Source organism: Colobus angolensis, unplaced genomic scaffold (assembly GCF_000951035.1).
Source record: "Colobus angolensis palliatus isolate OR3802 unplaced genomic scaffold, Cang.pa_1.0 Scaffold357, whole genome shotgun sequence".
Classification (NCBI taxonomy): Eukaryota; Metazoa; Chordata; class Mammalia; order Primates; family Cercopithecidae; genus Colobus; species Colobus angolensis.
Window position 1 is genome coordinate 1,224,277 of NW_012116899.1, and position 20,857 is coordinate 1,245,133.

Below are 20,857 nucleotides of genomic sequence, written 5' to 3' on the forward strand. Positions count from 1 at the left end.
AGCTGGGCATGATGGCACATGCCTGTAATCCCAGCTACCCGGGAGGCTGAGGCATGAGAATCGCTTGAACCCAGGAGGTGGAGGTTGCAGTGAGCCGAGACTGGGCTACTGCACTCCAGCTCAGGCAACAGAGTGAGAGTCTGTCTCAAAACAACAACAACAGACAACTCAGGACAGTGCCCAGTCACCTTCTCTTTTCACTGCTGGTGGCACAGAAACACAGTAAGATGGGGACAGATACTTTCTTAAATTCTTGACATGCAGACCCTTAGCAAATGCAGACAGTAATTTTCTCTTCTCGCAATCAGCACCTCCCTACTCCCTCCCTCATACCTTTGTCACCTAGCACATTCATACAGACCGGTTCCACAAAACTATTTTTCAATGTGCATTTCTTTAATTTTTAAAAATATACACAGGAGAAGCCATGTGTTTTACATAGGAATACACACATTAACAAAGCATTTCTTATAGTTTTCCAAAATTCTATCAGTCCGACATTTATAAATTAAATATATCAGAATTCTTAAAGTTAAAATGAATTCCCTGAAACTACTGGATATGCTAGACTTTTTCCAAAATCAAATGAACAGAGGATATGGATGTGGTTTGTGTTAAATAAGGTTTATTGTTAGCTTTATTGCCTATAGTCTATAAGATGGAACTTTATTGTGCCTTTGCAAACAGGATACATTTCTTAAAAAACTTGATCAAAATTTTCCATACATATAGCTCTATATGATAGATTACAGTGCAACACTATTCTCGTTACATAATCATAGAAATACTATAGAACCCAAGAGCACGGGGTAAGCAAAATAAATACAATCCTGAGCCATCTGAACAAGATGATTTGATGAATCCTTTAGTGTAAGTTTAGAAAACACAGAGAAGGAAAAAAAAAACATGCATACTGCAGTCATGAGCAAAATACATCAAACACCTGTTCCTTGCCAGGCGCAGGTGGCGGCAATGGTGAATTTCAGACACATGCACACTCACTCACGCTCCCATTTTCTGCTTCCCACCCAGCCCCAACACATTCATTCCCGCCCCTTCCCCAAAAAAAGATCAGGCACTAAACCATAGTGAACTCCACCACTGCCTTGCTAAAGGTTAAGTGACTGCTACAAGAAGAGTGTATGTAGGTCTTCACCCATAACATGAAACAAAGCAAGTGCTGTAAGCCAATTCCAGCTGCTTCTGCCTCTTTGGAAGTAAATGAAGCATATGCCCACTACTTGAAACTGTAGCGGAAATGTCTTGAAAACAAAATTTTGTTTCTCTTGCTATGTCTTGAAGTAAAATCAACAGTGGAAAATTCATCCGAAAACTAACTGCCTCATCTGCTATTAAAATACATTTGTCATTCTATTTTTGGTATCTATTCAATTATAGTTCATTAAGAACAGTTCATGAAGCTTGTACCTGCTTATGGTAAACATCAGTGTACCACACAAAACCTGCCACAGCTAGACAGGCTTACGAAACACCAAACCTTCTATGTGTTCCTTGCTAACATTCCCTCAAGACCACAGCATTCTAGTGTTACCAGAGATAAAGTACGTATAGTTAAGTGATGAAAGAAAGGTATTTGGTTTGTGTCGTCACCTTATACATCCTAGTGATGAAACTAACCAAACTATGCCTCCATGCCTTCCCTGAAAATAACCTGAGTCGGCTGACTAAACAGACTGAGCAGCGTGGCTGTCAGTCCACTTTATCAGAGGTTGAGCTGGAAAACCAGAGGGCTAATGTAGTCTACCAGCAGCTTGTCTTGTGCGGATAACCAAGAGTTCTTGGCTGTTGCAGTATCCACTGTCCCAAAGGCTAAGCCACTGAGGTGGAAATCAATCACAGCATAAAGAAGACTGAACTTAAACTGCATAACCTGCGGGACTACCTGGAGAGGACAAAAGAGGATCCTCATTTCCCACAAAACGTGGTGTGGGTTTTAGTGTCTCTGTATACATTAGCTGCTACAGAAAAGTTAAGATTTACTTCATAACTTTATTTTCAATTAAATGCTCACACACTCAAAAAATACACACTCTATGAATATGAGGTGGCTCTTTTCTTCAAAATTTTTAAAATAAAGAGGCACCAATACCCGTTCATTTATGTATTAGAAGTCTCATATAATCACCAATAAAACAGAAATAGCATCTGTGATGATCACACAATGGAGTTTTAAAAAAGATCAAGAGACAATCTTAGCCATTGTAAAACAGTACTTGAACACTCAGATGCTCTGGCTAAGTCAGAATTTAAAGATTTGCTAAAAAGGTTTTATTGGTTTAGCATAGTCCCATGGCCTTTGTCTATAACTGATAATGTGGAAACGGTTCCCAAGAAAATTTAAGAAACCATTCTGAAATTCTGTCTTTCATGTACATTATAATTAAATGTGACTGTTATAAACGTTGCCTCTATCATATTACCTTTTGTAAAGTAGAGGTAAAGAGACAAAAAGCATCCTCCTGGACTGCTGACGTGCAGAAAGTATCAGCGATGATAGGGTCGTGACAGCATTTATGGAGTTTCTAGGGTAGGGAGGACAGAATGCTGTACCTCAGCATCTTTGGTTAAGGTCTGGCCTCTTTAAATCCACTTCTCCCTCACATTTAGTCTCTCATGAATTTTAAGTCCATGCACTTAAAGACAAGATATAATTTCCGTGTAATATGTCAGATTCATAAGAGTTTCCGATTTTTGGTCCTCACCCTGCCCAGTGCGGACCTTACACAGAAAGCTGCAGAATCCAATGCTTCAGTTAAAGCATGTTCTTTTTAAAGTCTTGAGCGGCACAAAAAACTGTCAAGAGTTTTTTGGCTCCCAGCACTGGGAGAGGGATAAAGCTGAGCTCTGGCTTTTGTCCTTTAAAGTGGCCCAAGTTGACTATATGAAGTGTCTGGTCATCAAACACATGTACCACCAGCCTTCAGAGTACATCTGTCTTGTTCAAACCTTACATGAAACCTAAATGTTGTGTAGGTGTTTGGGGTGGAAAGATGAGAATAAGCTAAACTCGGCCTAAGGAGAAAAAGGGTAAAATATAAAAACAAAAAAACAACACTCTAGGTTTTAATTCAAAGGCAAAAAATACATATAATAAACTGGTTTACACTCTTGGTCAGACTGTTGCCTGCAATTCTCTACCTTGTCTTTCACAGTCCAAAGAGTTTGTCTCTGTTCTCTTCCTTCACTGCTTTAGTAAAGAGAGGGGGAACTTCAAAGAGGGCTCCAACAGTGAAGCAGAATCATGGGGCAAAAGTCGCTATGGGGCCAGACTGAGGTTGGACCAGATAAGCACTCCGAGCCAGGCCAATCGCAACCACTGGCGAACCCGCACAGTACGGAGTAGCCATCCACATAGGCCTGGCCCCACGGCACTCAAGCAGAGCTTTTCCACAGTACTCTTTCCCTTCACAAACAAACCCCAGCTCTCCCAGGTAAACATTTCAGAAAAAACATCCAGGTTGGTGTACTACTCTAAAACGCTGCCAGTTTCTAATTAACTTAGCACCAAATCTGTGATTCCCCCTCCCTCAAACCAAGTCCATCTGTAGTTTAAAAATGTGAAGTGCCACATTTCTTTTTGCTTTTGTGTTTTTTTTCATTTTCTTTGAAAGTATTCCTATCGATGTTCACTCCATGTCAGATGAAATAAAGTTGCAAAATATTTGGTGATTTCCATGTAACATTCTTATACTGAAGTCACTTCATGGGTTTCAGTCAGAATTATGTCCACAGAAGTCTTTTCCATGTAGTTTATCATACAGAGAGACTCTTACACATGGCTATTTTTGGACAGTGCATTAAATCAAGATACCTCACAAGAGAAAAGATCATTATCTGTATCCATTAGAATAATATACAGATTCACAGTCAATGAGATGATACACTTTGCAGAAGAGAGGCATCAAACATTACACTATTCAAACACAAAAACAGCAATAAACATTCTGCACTACAGAAAATTTGCTAGCTTCTAACTTTAAGGATTTAAAGTGATGGGTCTGGTAACTGCATTTTAGAAGTGGAACATGCTGCTTTCCTTCCAGATACACAATGTTTGATGCTGGTGCACATATATATTACACACATGCACAACACTGTGTCTGCAATGATACAATAGGGCTACCAAGACCAAGAGAGCAAATATCAACTTAAGAACACTTCTAACTTTAGAATTTCATTTTATTAAACATACTTTTAAAACAAGCACCTCTTGGCAATTAAAGCAAAAACAAACAAACAAAAAAAGCAAAACCAACCAAACACTAGTACTCCTTCCACTCTATGCTAACGGAAGACTTCTCACACCAGCCGGTTAAACAATGAAATTCTTAAACACGCAGCCTGCTGGGGCCGCATGCAGCGAGCTAAAATGCAGGTGTGCTGACTTCTTGGAGCTGGAGCAGAAGAAAACATCAAAAAGCAAATCTGGAATCTATCACAGCTTTCTTTCTTAAGCAAATAAAAATGCAAATTAGTTTCATAACCACAATTCAATTTATCAAACTTTTTCTGAAGAATTTTCATTGAATTATGTATACATAACAGGAAATAAAACTTTTTCACAAACACTCTCAAGGCTTACGATTATCAAGAAAATGACAAAAGTAAAAGCGGGTGTAATATTAAACACATGGTGGGGAGGTCAATTTCTGTTTCTGCTCTTAAAAAGTAAAAAAATCACCGTATAATTAAGTACAAAAACCTGCATTGAATGACAACTGCTGGTGTATTTACTTGATCAGAAATGAAGACCAAGAATATAATAAAGCCCTATGATAATATTCACTGGGAGCACTCCCCTCAGTGTGTGTACACTAACAGGTTGGCAAAGTTTCTGGAGCATTAGCTTATAGAAACACAGGAGTCCTTGGTTAGCTGCATTATATGGAACGTTCTCTTCTGAAATGCGCCCATGTCTCAGTTTCACTTACAAATTGCAAACTAAAGTTATCTCTTCAGAAAAATATCTGTTTGGCATCTCCTGGACTTTGTTCCATTGGACAGTAGGGACATTTTAATCTAAAGACAAAGAAGAAAACACTGAGTGAAGGAGCAGACTCAGTACTAAGCATTCAATTTTTATCTCGTCATAGAGTATCTTTAACAACCACACACACATATAAGAACACACAAAAGCAACAAGTCTGTTTGTATTTTGCTTTGAGGATGAATTATGCTTTCCCTTAATATAACCACGAAGATTTGAAGGGTCACAAATACATACCACCCATGCCAGATCCTAAACTGAAAGCCTTTTCTTCATGGAAAATTATTTCTTAAACAAAACAAAGATAACTTTTCTGGATATCGTTTTTGGGGTTTTGAAAATAAATTCAATTTCTCTTTCCCAAAGGTTTAGGTTGCATCAGTCTTTAAATGAATTTCAAATGTACTGGTCACACAATCCATTCAAGGGCAGCAAATCTGACGGCAGCTGTAAGCCCACACCAAGAACGGCCCACATGCCTCACAGTGGCACATGAAACCAGTACAGCCTGAACTAAGATCAACAATTTTGGCTGGGCACGATGCCTCACACCTGGGAGGCTGAGGTGGGTGGATCGCTTGAGCTCAGGAGTTTGAGACCAGCCTGAGCAACATGGCAAAACCCTGTTTCTACTAAAAATACAAAAATCAGCCAAGCGTGGTGGTGTGCGCCTGTAATTCTAGCTACTCAGGAAGCTGAGGCATGAAAATTGCTTGAACCCGGGAGGCAGAGGTTGCAGTGAGCTGAGACTGCACCACTTCACTCCAGCCGGAGTGATGGAGTGAGACTCAATCTCAAAAAAAAAAAAAAAAGCTGAGCTCACTATCTAAAATAAATTACAAATGCATATATCCTTTGAACCAGTAATTTCAATTCTAGGAATTTATGTATCAGGTATAGATAATTCACTTAGCACTGTTTTTTTTGTTTTGTTTTTTTTTGAGATGGAATCTTGCTCTGTCGCCCAGGCTGGAGTGCAGTGGCGCGATCTCGGCTCACTGCAAGCTCCGCCTCCTGGGTTCACACCCTTCTCCCACCTCAGCCTCCTGAGTAACTGGGACTACAGGTGCCCGCCACCACACCCAGCTAACTTTTTGTTTTTGTATTTTTAGTAGAGACGGGATTTCAGCGTGTTAGCCAGGATGGTCTCGATCTCCTGACCTCATGATCCGCCTGCCTCAGCCTCCCACAGTGCTGGGATTACAGGCATGAGCCACCATGCCCGTCACCTTCACTTAGCACTGTTTAGAGAAACAAATGTTCATCAACAGGGAACTGGCGACCCCATCATATTTCTATACAATAGAATATACTGGAGCTTTAACAAAAAAATAATGAGGGCTGTTTCTGCGGCATAGAGAAAGATCTCCAAGACACATCACTAAGTGAAAACAGCAAAGTATAGAACATTTTTTAGTATGCAACTCCATTTGTATAAAAAAGGGGAAAATCTATCACCTACCCCAAGAGTTAAAGACATGCTTATAAATCTAATCACCAAATCCACAGATAAATTAAAAATACTCGAATCAGATACCACCCACTTTGCCAAATGAGTAGTAAGAAATTTATTTAGTTCTAAATCTAGCTACATTTTTTTAATCCTCATCACTTCTTATCCTCCTACCAAGTTCCAAAACAAAATTTATTTGCTAACATTTTTTAAAAGTCAGACACTTACTTGCTACCATTAAACATTTTATTCAGGGCATCTCTTGATATAATATGACCACAGACCAATTTCATGGGTGGATTGTTATCTGTTGTTTGCTGACGAAGAATGGGGCAGGCAAATATAGAGTGATACCAGCACTTTTTACCAAGGTCCACTTCAATCTGTTAGAAAAAAAAAGTAAAAAAGCTGAAGTCATATTTCACAAAATCATCCACAATGGTAATATATACTGTGCAGCAAAGAACATTGATCAGATCTATTCACCTGAATGTAACTTTCTATAGCACTCTTCTAACTCAGATGAACAGTCTTAGTGATTCAAAGTGGTAACTTAGCCTTCAAGATTATTTTCAAGAAAGCTGACAAAGTGTAAAAACAAGTCTGACAAAAAACAATGACCAGATCACCACCTCTAATGGGCAGATCACCACCTCTAACAGCTTTACTGGCTTGACACACAGTCTTTAGGTGAATTCAGATTTCAGTCTGCTCTGTCTTAGTGCATGTCAGAGATGCTTACAACATAAACGGGAAACTGCCAGATGCCAGGCACCTGCCTCCACAAAACAAGTGAAGGCTCAAGTTCTTTTCACCTATTCAAGTTAGTGGCAGGGGAGCAGGAGTGCTGCTTGTGTCCTGACCACACTCAGGACCAGGACTGCATCTGTGCCTTTAATCAGAAAACATCTTTGAGAAGCTGGGGCAACCAACTGACAGGGTTACCCGCTGGAAGAACAAGGTAACTGCAAATAAACCTGTGTACAGGTGTGGTATAAAAGGGGCAAAAAACTAAATGCGTATGTTAGCTTTTCAGGGTCTGTGACACAATCATGACAGGAATGACAATTCCAGCCCAGAGTCTTAGTGCCTGTCAGAGACCTGGTGGAAACACATACAATGACCTTCGCTACTCCACATCATAAGTGCACCATGGCAGTCACAATCTGAGTGCCTACCATGTGTCCCATCTCGTTCTAAGCATGCTTATGTTATCTACAGCCTTCAGCAGCCCCATAAAGAGAAAGCTGGTCCTTGTCTTAGAGATGAATACGCTACTGCTTAGAGAAGCTCTAGAGTTGGCAAGTGATTGTGCTGATGTTTAAAACCATGGTCCTTTCTAGGAGAGCAGTAGAAATACAGTACTAGAGGCCCACTGATGACTGCAGGTGTTACACGGACGACCTTTAAGAGCTCTGTACTTACTCTCTTGGCATTGGGAAAATGTAACCAGCACAAACCCATGATCTTATTGACAGCAATAGTTAAGACAAAAGTAAATCCAATTAACTTTGCTTTTGTATTAGAAAAACAATCACAGGAGTGGTCTGTGAACTGCACTGCAGAACACACTGCACGCTACTGCATCTATGACTCTCACCATTTCTGATGTTTCCCTTCCCCAGCTTTCAAAGGCACTTCAAGTCAAAATTGTAATACTCCTCCTCCAAGGTCCCCAAAATGTACTAGGCTCCTCATTTGTATTGTTGAATCTTTTATATATCTATAAAAGAACTCCTGTCGAATGGCTACAATAATGTTTCCTGGTTAAAAGGTGAACATTTAAAGATGCCATATTCTTCTAAAGGCAGTAAAAGTAAATAGCCAACAGAAAATGGAACTCACAGGTAATTCATCTTTCTGGTTCCAAACTCCAGTACACTGCCTCTGTTCAATCACGGCTTTGATGTTAATCAAAGCTGGCAGTGCCACACAACCTGCTGAGAAACTGGGAGAGCAGAAGAGGAAACGTCAGTGCCAGGCCAGGTGTCAGGCCGCTTGGTCCAAGGAGACATCAATTTCTCCAGATTCTGTGTACCGCAGACCCTGGCCCCTGGACGGGGTGAGAGCCTTCTGTTCTGCTAAAAGTAAATCTAGCCATTTGCACTAGAAGAAAAATAACTTGTTTTCCCTCCCCTTCTTCCCCAGGCCCACTGGTATATTTCCTGAAGTTATTGAAAACCAATCCCAGTTAAAAAACAAAACAAAAAATGAAACTCTAAATTTACTAAATAAACCTCACCAATATGCGGGTAAATGCAGTTGAAGAATGCAAATGTTTAAAAAAAAAAAAACTCATTTGCTAGGGTAATTTAACTTTAGCTTACTTCCTCAGAAAATAGAAAAAGTTTTAAAACATGCATTTTAAAAAAGAAAGCAGCTTTGGAGAACCAATTAATTCAAATGAAGAGCAGGAATTAAGAACTACTACTCTTCCAAATACAGTAGTTGTAGTATCTGAGTTTGAAGGAAAAAGAGATGTTCTTGCACAAAATTCTTCATTCAGCATTACAAAAGACATAACTTTCTTTCCTATTCCCTTCCTTACAGACCATATACCACCATACTTATTTTTCTTACAAAACGTGCTCCAAGGTATATGCTAATTAGAATGATGATACTCAAAATGTGGTCTGCAGATGGTGCTGATTTATATACCATTTTCGGTCCATAGGAAAGAAGTATAGAATTGAGAATAAGGTTTTTAGAGAATTTCGTAACAGTAGATGGTGCTGGCTCACTCCTTTAATTGTAGCACTTTGGGAGGCCAAGGTGGGAGGATTACTTGAGTCCAGGAGTTTGAGACCAGTCTGGGAAACATAGTGAGATCCCCGTCTCTACAAAATATATAAAAATTAGCCATTAGCCAGGTATGGTAGCATGTGCCTAGAGTCCCAGCTACTGAGCAGGCTGAGGTGGGAAGACGCCAGGAGGTTGAGGCTGCAGTGAGCCATGATGGTGCCACTGCACTCCAGCCTGGGTAACAGAATGAGACCCTGTTTCAAAAAATAAAACATAAAGAATTTCATAATAATCTTACATTAATGCCAAAAAAGGTTTTATAGTGCACAAAATAGCAAAAAAAAAAAAAAAAAGTTTAATGGGCTCAGCTTATCAGTCAAATGACATGCTTGCTCCTGAAACATTTTTTTGCGTAGTTCCTTTTATCCCCAGATCACCCCTGTCCAGGGTAGAAGCACTCATTTCTCAGATGTGGAAGTGTTGGCAGCCAACTGTCAGCTGTGTCTGTCTCTTCAGGACTATCCTCAGTTGAAAAGAGTCATCTGACCACAGTCATATCCAGCAAGTTGCTCCATGTGAGGGTACAAAAGCCCAGCCCTATAGGCACAATTTGGGACAACTCCACAAGCCCATAGCAGCTCCAGAGTTCCTCAGGAATGGGAGAGACCTTGTTGCCACTCTAACACAGTCCAACTTTCCTCTCTGCCCAATCCTGCTGTTTTCATTCTCCCACAGGTGCTGATGTCTACTTTCTGCATGTACATTCCCACTTGAGAGTCTTCCTCAGAGAAACTGACGGCAGCAATGCCTCACATTATAGCTAATTGCATCTGTCTGCTCCTATGCTAGGATGGAGAACCTTGTGGAATACACCTTATTCATCTTATATCCAACACAGTGCCCACAGTGCCTTGCACATAGTAAATATACAAAACATTTGTGGAATTAAATGAACAGAAGAGTTAAAAAAGTTATTTTCTTAAAACAGATTCTTAAAATGTTTTGGTTTCAGGACCCCTTTATATGCTTAAATATTAAGGATCTCAAAGAGCTTTTCTTTTTGTGGGTTATATCTTTAATGCATTAGAAATTAAAATGAGAAACATAAAAGTTGCGATTAGTCCATGTAAAAATAAAATACCATGCCATTATTAAAAACAACATTCTTGTAAAAAAAAAGACCTACAGTTTCCAAAACAAAATTATATTTGTGAGAAGAGTGGCACTGTTCCACACTTTTACAAATCTCCTGAATGCCTGACAGAAGACAGCTGGATTATTATAGCTTACTCTGCACTACATCTATTGTGGTATGTTCTTCTGGTTGAGATAAATGAAAAAAAAACCTTGCTTCACACATATGTGTAGCACTACTTTGATCACTTTGGATCACTGTAGAAACTCCTCCTCAATACCACACCAAAACTGACTTTTCAGTTTTGGCCAAAACAGGTAGTTGTTTTCTAAAGGTTGGTTGCAGAGCAAAATCTGAAACTTTACCATTAAACTTTTTGTACCCTGCTACAATAAAATCCCTTTGTCTGTCTTGTACTTTGAATGACTCTTTTACTCATGCATGCTTTTGCAGGATAATACTTAAGACCTTTCAAATGTGACACGCTTGTTTCATTCACTTAAAAAAACGGCTGGGTGATATGGCACACAACTGTAGTCCCAGCTACTCAGGAGCCTGAGGCAGGAAAATCACTTGAGCCCAGGAGTTGGAGTCCAACCTGAACAACACAGCAAGACTCTGTCTCTGAAAAATTTAAGAAAAAAGATTAAAAAAAAAAGACTGCCAAAAACCTGAGTGTGGGTAACTATGTTAATGATTCTTTCAAGTAAAACCTATTCCACGGCTGGTGTGGTAGCTCACACCTGTAATTCCAGCACCTTGGGAGGCTGAGGCGGTGGATCGCCTGAGGTCAGGAATTCGAGACCAGCCTGGCCAACATGATGAAACCTCGTCTCTACTAAAAATACAAAAATTAGCTGGGCATGGTGGCAGGAGCCTGTAATCCCAGCTACTCCAGAGACTGAGGCAGGACAATCGCTTGAACCCAAGAGGTGGAGGCTGCAGTGAGCTAAGACTGCACCACTGCACTCCAGCCAGGGGACTCCATCTCAAAAAAAACAAACAAAAGAAAAAAAACAAGAAACAAACAAAAAAAGTATTCCATGAAAAAAAGTGACCAGCTAGCTTATAACTCAAAAAACAACATGTTTTTTCTCAAGACAATTACCATACTTTGACAAGAAACTGAAGTGCTTTATGTGGATTTCCTATTTTGTCAAATTACTAAGATGATGTGTACCGAAAGGTCAAGATGTAATAAAACTAATAATTTTAATGTTTCATCAAGAACATCCGTTTTTTAAAAAGTGTTTTGGAGAAATGGAGTTTAGCTGTGTTGCCCAGGTGGGTCTCTAATTCCTGGCCTCAAGAGATTCCCCCCACCTCAGCCTCCCAAAGTGCTGGAATTACAGATGTGAGCCACCACACCAGGTCAAGAATATTCTTTATCATTATTCTTTTTTAATTGAGACACAGTCTCGCACTGTTGCATGGGCTGGAACGCAATAGCACAATCTCGGCTCACAGCAACCTCCGCCTCCTGGGTTCAAGCAATTCTTCTGCCTCGGTCTCCCAACTAGTTGGGATTAAAGGCACCCACCACCACGTCTGGCTAATTTTTTGTGTTTTTAGTAGAGATGGGGTTTCACTATATTGGTCAGGCTGGTCTTGAACTCCTGACCTCGTGATCTGCCCTCCTTGGCCTCCTAAAATGCTGGGATTACAGGTGTGGTTAAGTAAAACTAGCATTTCTTAAACTGCAAGGGTGTGGTGGTGAGGAATCCAGCAAGTATCTATGGAATTTGTACCACCGCCCCGACTTGTGTAAAGGCTCTAGCAGTTTAGTCCACCACTGTTTCTGGACCATCTGCACTAATGTCAATACAGGGGAAAAGGCTCTCAGGATCCTGTGAGGTTCACACACCACACTTTCAAAACTGCTTCTCTAAAACAGTGTCACTGCCAATTGTGATATCTTTTGAAATACCAATTGCATTCTTCTTCAGAAAGACAAAAGTTCTTTTGGCTTTAAACATCAAGAACCAAACAAGTTAAGGGGAGGTGACTAATGCAGTGCATACTTCAATAACAGACAGGGCCAATTTCCATACCTGACACTGAGAGGGGACTCCACGGAGAGCCCCAGGAGGGCACAAGCATCCCGTGTAAAGATGTCACAGATATCAGCCCACTGGTTTGCATCAAGTAGGTGAACATATGGTGAGTTCTCAATCCCTTGTCTCAGGTACACAAGGCTTCCCATCAAAACCTGAATGTCTAAAAAAAGTACCAGCAAGAAAGCATTAGTTTGGTTGCAGTAATAAGCTGTGAAAAGCAAGAATACCCCTACCCATACTGATATAGCCTAAAATAATGTATTAACAGGTCTTTAAAATTCTGGTCCTTAAGCTTGGTTTCTTCCTTCATCCTAAATTAAACAGCATGGAGACAAAAGGAAAGGAGTGAAAATACTGAACTTATAATTTAAATTCTTACATACAGCATAGTATAATTACCATTACCTACAGGAGTAACAATTATGTCATCACATTATCTCTGATTGCAGAGTTAATGTATTCCTACACAGATACGTGGGGTTAACATTTGCTGCCTTGGCTCTCTGACACTTTGTTGTGGCAAAACAAGCAGCACACAGCCAGGTTGGGGTGGATGAGAGCAAGTGCACACCTTGCTCTTTCTCAGATCTCCTCTCAGTTTAATATGGAATTCCAAAATCTGCAACATCTCTGACTTCTAAGAGGCTTTAATATTTTTGTTTTTGTTCTAGAGCCAGTCAGAGCTTTTCCTGTGATTATCAACCACAACTGTTTACTGGCAAACATGTATTAGCTCTAGTTAAGAACCGTTAAGTTGGGCTGGGCGCGGCGACTCACGCCTGTAATCACAGCACTTTGGGAGGCTGAGGCGGGTGGATCATGAGGTCAGGAGATCCAGACCATCCTGGCTGACACGGTGAAACCCCATCTCTACTAAAAATACAAAAAATTAGCCAGGCATGGTGGCGGGCACCTATACTCCCAGCTACTCGGGAGGCTGAGGCAGGAGAATGGCATGAACCCGGGAGGTGGAGCTTGCAGTGAGCTGAGACCGCACCACTGCACTCCAGCCTCGGGGACAGAGTGAGACTGTGTCTCAAAAACAAAAAACAAAAACAAAAAACAAAACAAACCAACAAGAACCGTTAAGTTATAGTGGTGGCTATAGCCCTGTTTCAAACATTAATAACATCTGACTCCAGACTCACCTTTTTGATGATTTAGGGCAAATGGCTGAAAATTTTTAGCATACTGTAATGCCTCTCGCTGATTTGTGGTTCCACCCATTAACAAGCTAATAAAGTACAGTCTGTGTAGCTTAAATTCCAAGGAGCTGTTTTGAGCTATAAGCATTTCCCGGTTTGATACTGCCCACCTAAAGAAAAGGCAAAAAAAACTTTAAGAATAATCAAAAGCATAAGCAATGTGTCTTAAAAACTATTTGAAACCCAGTAAAACAAAAAAAGGGGCTTGGTCTGCCATCTTGTGGAAGTCTATGGTAACATCAATCCCTAGGGCCCAGACTTTTGTCAGGAAAGTAACCACCAATAACTACACCTGCAGAGGCCCTTCAGCCAGTGAAAGAAAAAAGCATTAAGGTAGATGACAATCACTAGAATGACTCTGATGTGTCACATGATGCATCTGAACTTGCACAGGACCACACTTTGATTCACAATTAGATTGCCTAGATCCACTGCCCTTTTCCTGTAAAACTGGCCTGATATATACAAGCATGAATCAAAGATCCTGAAAGGCAACTAGACTTTTAAACTTTCAATAGTTGCAAGATTTTGTGCTATTCACTTTGGGATTAAAAACAGTAAATACCGTTATTTCCCCCCAAGGTGCTTTCAGTCTGATCAGGAAGATAAAGCTAGACAAATATCGTATAGTAAATCTTACTGTGCAAAATGATTTGTACAAACATAGTTCTAGTAAGGGAAAAAACAAGATTCTATTTTAACTGAGCCAAAAATACAACACCTCAGGCTTCTACAGAACGAACAGTTGGAATAATCAATCTTGAACTGGTACTACCACGTCAGGTGAGGGCAAAGGCAGGAAAGTATATAGTTAGCTGTTAAAATCAAATTTTGCGATAAGGGAATAAGGAAACATTACTTTATTTCTCTAAATATATTAACATATAGAAGCTGTTAGCATTATATTATTTAATTTGACCATCAGTTAAGACAAATACTCCCCACTTAACCCAATTCACCAAAGACCACTGGAATCTGAACTGTGTAAGAATATAAAATCTGAGTAACTCCACCAACTACAAGAGTAAAACCTTTCAAGTTATTTATAATGAATTTGCTGATTGGGATTGGACTTCACAGAGCTGCACTTTTACTGGGTCCTAACCTTCCCAGAAAGGGCTGCACATGCATATAAACATTCGAATTAACTTGCTGATGTATTCACATCTTACAGTCAAATCATGATGCTTCTCTGACTTCAAAGTCAGTGACTTTTTAAAATATTAATCATCTGGATCTTGGAAATACTTACCTAAATTTGTAAGCCTTGGTTCCTTGCCTGGCACTAAAATGATGCAGTCAAGTGGTAACACCAAGTGAGGTAAACCTGCTGACAATAAGGTGCTTTTTTTTTTGAGACAGGGTCTCACTCTGTCACCCAGGCTGCAGTGCAGTAGCGTAATCCCGGCTCACTACAGCCTCAGCCTCTTGGGTTCAAGTGATCCTCCTACCTCAGTCTCTGAAGTGGCTAGGACCACAGGTGCATGCTGCCATTCCTGGCTAATTTTTTAAAAACATGTTTTTGTAAACATTATGTTGCCCAGGCTGCGTTTGAACTCCTGGGCTCAAGTGATCCTACTGCCTCAGCTTCCCAAAGTGCTGCAGTTACAGGTGTGAGCCTGGCCAACCAGCAAAGTACTTCTGGCAGTGGTCTTTTATGAATGCCCTACATCAATCAACAGTACCAACAGCACTGTGCTTTTTGCAGTCTCTAGGCTGCCAGTCTCTAAGCCTGCCAGGCACCTTATGGATTTCCAGTTCCAAGTAGTGCATTTAAATTAAGTCACTTTCCAAAAGTTTATACACCCCTTCACTCATAAAAGCATAAGTATGTTTTCCTATTAGCAAATAAGGAAAGGCAGTAAGATTTTTCTTTTTTCTGTTTCTGATATGGGGTGTATGTGTAAGGGCTTGTAAAGTCAAAAGACTGGAGCTATTTAATACGTAACTACAAATTTTAATTTTAAAAAAGTCAATAGTTAAAAAGGAAAAGTTCATAGACACTGGTGCGGTCTCAGCTCAATACTGCAATCTCTGTCTCCCAGGCTCCAGCGATTCTCTCACCTCAGCCTCCCAAGTAGCTGGCACCACAGGCGCACGCCACTGTACCAAGCTAATTTTTTGTAGAGACAAGGTTACACCATGTTGCCCAGGCTGGTCTCGAACTCCTGGGCTCAAGCAATCCTCCTGCCTTGTCCTACCAAAGTGCTGAGATTACAGGTATGAGCCACTGTGAACAGCTTGAAAGTGTGATATACACAAATGTGATGAGATATAGACATACACACATTTTTTTTTTTTTTTTTTTGAGACAGAGTTTCACTCTGTTGCCCAGGCTGGAGTGCAGCGGCACGATCTCAGCTCACTGCAACCTTTGCCTCCCAGGTTCAAGCCATTCTCCTGCCTCAGCCTCCCGAATAGGTGGGACTACAAGCATGCACCACTGCACCCAGCTAATTTTTGCATTTTTAGTAGAGACAGGGTCTCACCATGTTGGCTAGGCTGGTCTCAAACTCCTGGCCTCAGGTGATCCACCCACCTTGGCCTCCCAAAGTGCTGGGATTACATGCATGAGCCACCACATCCGGCCAAAAGTATGATATATTTTTAAAAGTAACTTTTAGACAGCAGAAAACAGTAATGACTCTGGGATTTCAAGTATTATTTATCAACTGCTACACCATGGGCTGTGACTAATCGGAACAAGGCACCAACTCTTAGATCAGCACCAGGGGTCTGAAACAACCAGGAAGACACACCAATCAATTCCAGCTGAACAGCACTGATAACAGTTTATGCTGTCCTATATTTTCCAGGTTTTCTGTAATGAACATATATTAATTTTATACTTTAAAAGGTAATAACTTTTTAAGCTAATGTAAAAGTAAAATGTCTTAACTTCCTTTTAACGAACGGGCCTATAGAGTAATTATAAATTACTTTTCCTGAAAGTTATGAATTACCAATTTTAGCTTTATAAGCTAGAAACACCTGTACTCCACTTAACCTGGAGAGGCATTTATTTAGACAAATATAATTTTTAATGTACTACTTAAATTTATGTTTGCACAGTTTCAAATTCTGCTATAAACAAGGCTATGAAATAAGAAAAAAACTAGCATTGCTTAATTCCTCCCCTTTCCTTGCCAAGAAATATTTAGAAAAGTAAGTAGATACCTTTACAAAAAGGAACTGGGAGGGAGAAGACAACACAAAACCCAAACTCATACATACAACACAAGATTTCACATTTCTTAAAAGTCGTATTTCTTTTCATCCTATTCATTTTGAAACAATGTACTGTCCTCATTTAACCTCTTAATATTATATTAAAACTAAATTATACAAGGCAAGGGACTTCCAAGCTTCTCCCTCCCTGGCAAAATGTCATTTTCTAAACTAAGGATGAGACACCCCATTTTAAACTCTCCCAAACATTTAAGCACACTTAAGCAATTAAGGTGAAATCCTCACCTGACATGATAGGACCTCTCTCTTATACCTCCAGGACTGTACCCAGAAACCCACATTTGTATTTTGTTGACCTCAATTCCCTGGCCACAGTTAAGTGGCCAAATAAGCATAGGTTTTATTCAAAGTCACTTTCCACAGCTGCCTAATAAGAAAGTGAATCTATTTTTAACTCTGTTCACTATTCTTCACTATTCTATGCCTTTTGCTAAGCTCTGGTATCAAGAGTTGCCTTCTGTGATGATCATCGTTAACATCTGCCTTAACGAACCATTGAAATCTGAGTACAAATTTCACAGCAGCATTCTTACTCACAATAACATCTTCCTCAGAAAGCTTAACATAGTCAATTCACAATTTCTGAACATGACAAAAAAAAAAAAAGCATCTTTTACTGGCAGTGAAGTTCTTCAATATCCTTGTAATTACCATCTTCTTTCAATAAGGCAACTATTATCAATTTGGCCCGAATAGTAGCCAAACTGGGACACACACAGACACACACACACACACACACACACCCCTTTTCTCTCTCAATCCAAACTAGAAGTAAATGTTCCATCTAAACCACAAGCATCTTGCTATTCTAGCGCAATATAAGTAAAAAGATGGTGAAGTGACTTTACCCTGGTCTTTATAGTAACAGGACTTTTCCAATATGCTTTGTACCATTAGCTTCCTGTAGGCTTAGGTCTTGCCCTAGCTTCGTCTTGCTGTTGTCCTTTTCAAATCTTTCTAATCACATTCAATTTCACTTCTAAGATTTTTCTTGTTGCCAAGTCTGTCTTCCAGCCACCCCAATTTTTTTGGCTGACTTCTGCCTTTTCACCGCCTAGGCAGCCTGGAGGAATTGCTGCATCCTCTCCTTCCTCTTTTCCCTTGTGAGCTCCATGATATCCTTCCCAGCTGGAACAAATGGGAGGCTGCATAACTGGCAGATATCTTCCCACTTGTACCTTAACTAGAATCCCCCAAATTGGTATCCCATATCATTCAATTTTTGCTATAAGTTGAATAAAGGGAATTATCTGTATTTAGCTCATGAAAGATGCTTAGTCAGTATCTGCTATGCATCCACAAGTAACAGGCAAAAATTGGAAAAATCTGAGTTGTTGTAATGACAATTTTTATTAAATCTTATGTTTTGTATAACTCCAATTTTATGGGTTTCAAATATGTTATCTGGAGGGAAAACAAGATTGGTCAAATATGCAGAGAAAACACTGGGTTATACCAAGTTAAATGAGTTTCTTTACTGTAGGATTACTGATGGTACATTTTCACTTCTATTAATATATTTTCTGAGAGAAGATCCCGCTCCGGAGTGGTGGTGTGGTCTCGGTTCACTGCAGACTCTGCTTCCCGAGCTCAAGTGATCCTCCCACCTCAGCCTCCCGAGTAGCTTAGACTAGAGACGTGCACCACCATGCCCAGCTAATTTTTGTATTTTTTTGTAGAGGTTTTGCTATGTTGCCCAGGCTGGTCTCGAACTCCTGGGCTCAAGCAATCTGCCCACCTCAGCTTCCCAAAGTGCCGGGCTTATAGGTGTGAGCTACTGCACCTGGCTTGATGATACATTTAGTAAGTTAAAGTGAATCTCAAATGAGAATATTGGGGGACTATTACGTGAAGCATTTCTCATATAATATTTTGACTTTTTTTCACAGAGGATCTTCTAGGTCTTAATTGCTTCTCTGTAAGATGACTTACCTCATAGGTTAATATGAGGGTTGAATAAGTTAAAACATGTAAAATGCTTAGAACAATGCTAGGCATATAATAACCACTCAAGAAGAGTTAACTATAATTACCACTACACTCCCTCATGCTGATATTAAACACTATTTCCAGAAACATGAAATGAAAAAATTTTTACTTATGGAACAAGTCCTCTATTTGCCTGAGGAACTGTCTTAAGGCTATAAATAATAGACAAAGTTTACAGAAATAATCAATATACATAACATGCTTATCAATAAGAAACATATCTTATATATGCACAAAGTTAAAAAGGGTCTTAGGAAAAATCTGGAGTACTCCGAAGGCTGAGGTAGCAAATACTATGTGCCACTGACTATAGATATAGTCATAGTATGTACATGACTAGCACATATGAACAAAGTTTAATGAAAACAAACTAAGAAACGCATAGATAAGTGAATATTACCTTGAATGACAACCCAAGTATTATTTTGCTAATCACTATAAAACAACTGGCAAACCCATTACATGTTTACATGTATGTCGGCTTTCTCAGGCACATTGGCCCATACCTATAATCCCAGTACTTTGGGCAGCTGATGCTTCAGGAGGATCACTTGAGGTCAGCAGTTTGAGACCAGCCTGAGCGACATAGAGAAACCCTGTCTCTATAAAATATTTAAAAATTAGCCAGGTGTGGTGGTGCGCACCTGTAGTCTTAGCTACTCACGAGGCCGGGGCAGGAGGATTACTTAAGCCCAGGAGTTTGAGAGGGTACAGTGAGCTATGATCATCCCACTGCACTCCAGTCTGGGCCACAGAGCAAGACTGTCTCTTTGGAAAGAAAAAAAAAGTAGTTGTTGCCATATTTTGTTTAAGAGGTGTTACAGGTATTTGGTTGAATTTATCTCCCAGATGTGTCACAATCTGAAATTTGCTTAAACAAATTCTACAGAGGTAATATGCATCTTACACTGCAGTACAGTTCTTAAGTGAGATCTATTATAATTTATACAGGAATTTTATATAAATTTATACAGGAATTTCTATCTAGTCATCTGGGCTGGTTTTAGAACTATACAAAATTTTCTCAGAACTGAGAAATGGCCGAGTACAGTGGCTCAAGTCTGTAATTCTAGCACTTTGGGAAGCTGAGGTGGGAGAATTGCTTGAGCCCAGGAGTTCGAAACCAGCCTGGGTAACATAGTGAGATCCTGTCTCTACAAAAAAATTTTTTAACAGCACAGTCCTGTAGTTCCAATTACTCGGGAGGCTAAGGTGGGAGGATCACCTGAGCCTGGGGGGTTGGGGCAGTAGTGAGCTGTGGTTACGCCACTGCACTCCAGTCTGGGTGACAGTGAGACCCTGTCTCAAAAAGGAAAAAGAACTGAGAAATGATCAGAAAGAAAAAACTAAGCTATGAAGAATTAAATGGGTTAGTGGAGCTAAATTTTAAGGGAAAAAGTGCACATTTTATAAAAGTCAACTTCCGTAACACTAACGGTTAATTTTTCTGGTTTCAAAATACGAGGATTCTAAAGCTATAACCTCACAACAAATCACTGCTTCTATAATCCAGTTTCTTCCCTTTAGTTTATGAACTATTTATTACAAATAACTTGGTAATCCTCGCACTAAAAAATTTTAGGGCTGGAGTCAACAAATTATGGCACAGGCCAAATTCAGCTTGCTGTCTGTTTTGTACAGCAGATGGGTTTTTAAATTTTTAAAGGGTTGTAAAATAAAATGAAGAACATGCGACGGAGACCTTATGTGGACAGAAAAGCCACATATTTCTTACTTGGCCTTTTATGGAAAAGTTTGCTGACTCTGCTCTAGAATAATATTTATTATAGCTTACTCAGTAATTTCAGATAATTCTTATCAATGAGAGGTTCATGGTCAATTACCAAAATCCACAGTAATTATGAATGTAGTACCTTTACAAAAATATTTGTTCTCTTCATCCACACCACTTAGTTCCAATAACCAATAATTTCTTAGAATGCTAGCATAAAACCCAGCAAAACCCAGCATATTATGGAAGCTTAAATATCAAACTTGCACTGGCTGAACAATAGAGCT

General features: G+C 39.8%; 1 protein-coding gene across 2 annotated transcripts in view; it reads right to left on the minus strand.

Moving 5' to 3' along the window:
* Nucleotides 1–377: 377 nt before the first annotated feature.
* The window catches only part of RMND5A (required for meiotic nuclear division 5 homolog A (S. cerevisiae)), a 55,304-nt gene continuing 34,824 nt past the window's right edge, over nt 378–20,857 (minus strand). Inside the window, exons 5-10 of one of the 2 annotated variants that reach the window (XM_011953123.1) lie at nt 13,544–13,710; nt 12,390–12,555; nt 8,307–8,409; nt 6,690–6,844; nt 4,953–5,040; nt 378–3,855 (exon numbers count right to left, since the gene is read on the minus strand). In XM_011953123.1, coding sequence (XP_011808513.1) covers nt 4,977–5,040; nt 6,690–6,844; nt 8,307–8,409; nt 12,390–12,555; nt 13,544–13,710 — 655 coding nt within the window. In that variant the 3' untranslated portion in view covers nt 378–3,855; nt 4,953–4,976. Of the gene's footprint in view, nt 5,041–6,689; nt 6,845–8,306; nt 8,410–12,389; nt 12,556–13,543; nt 13,711–20,857 lie in introns of both variants that reach the window. The other variant, XM_011953122.1, reaches the window with a different exon arrangement.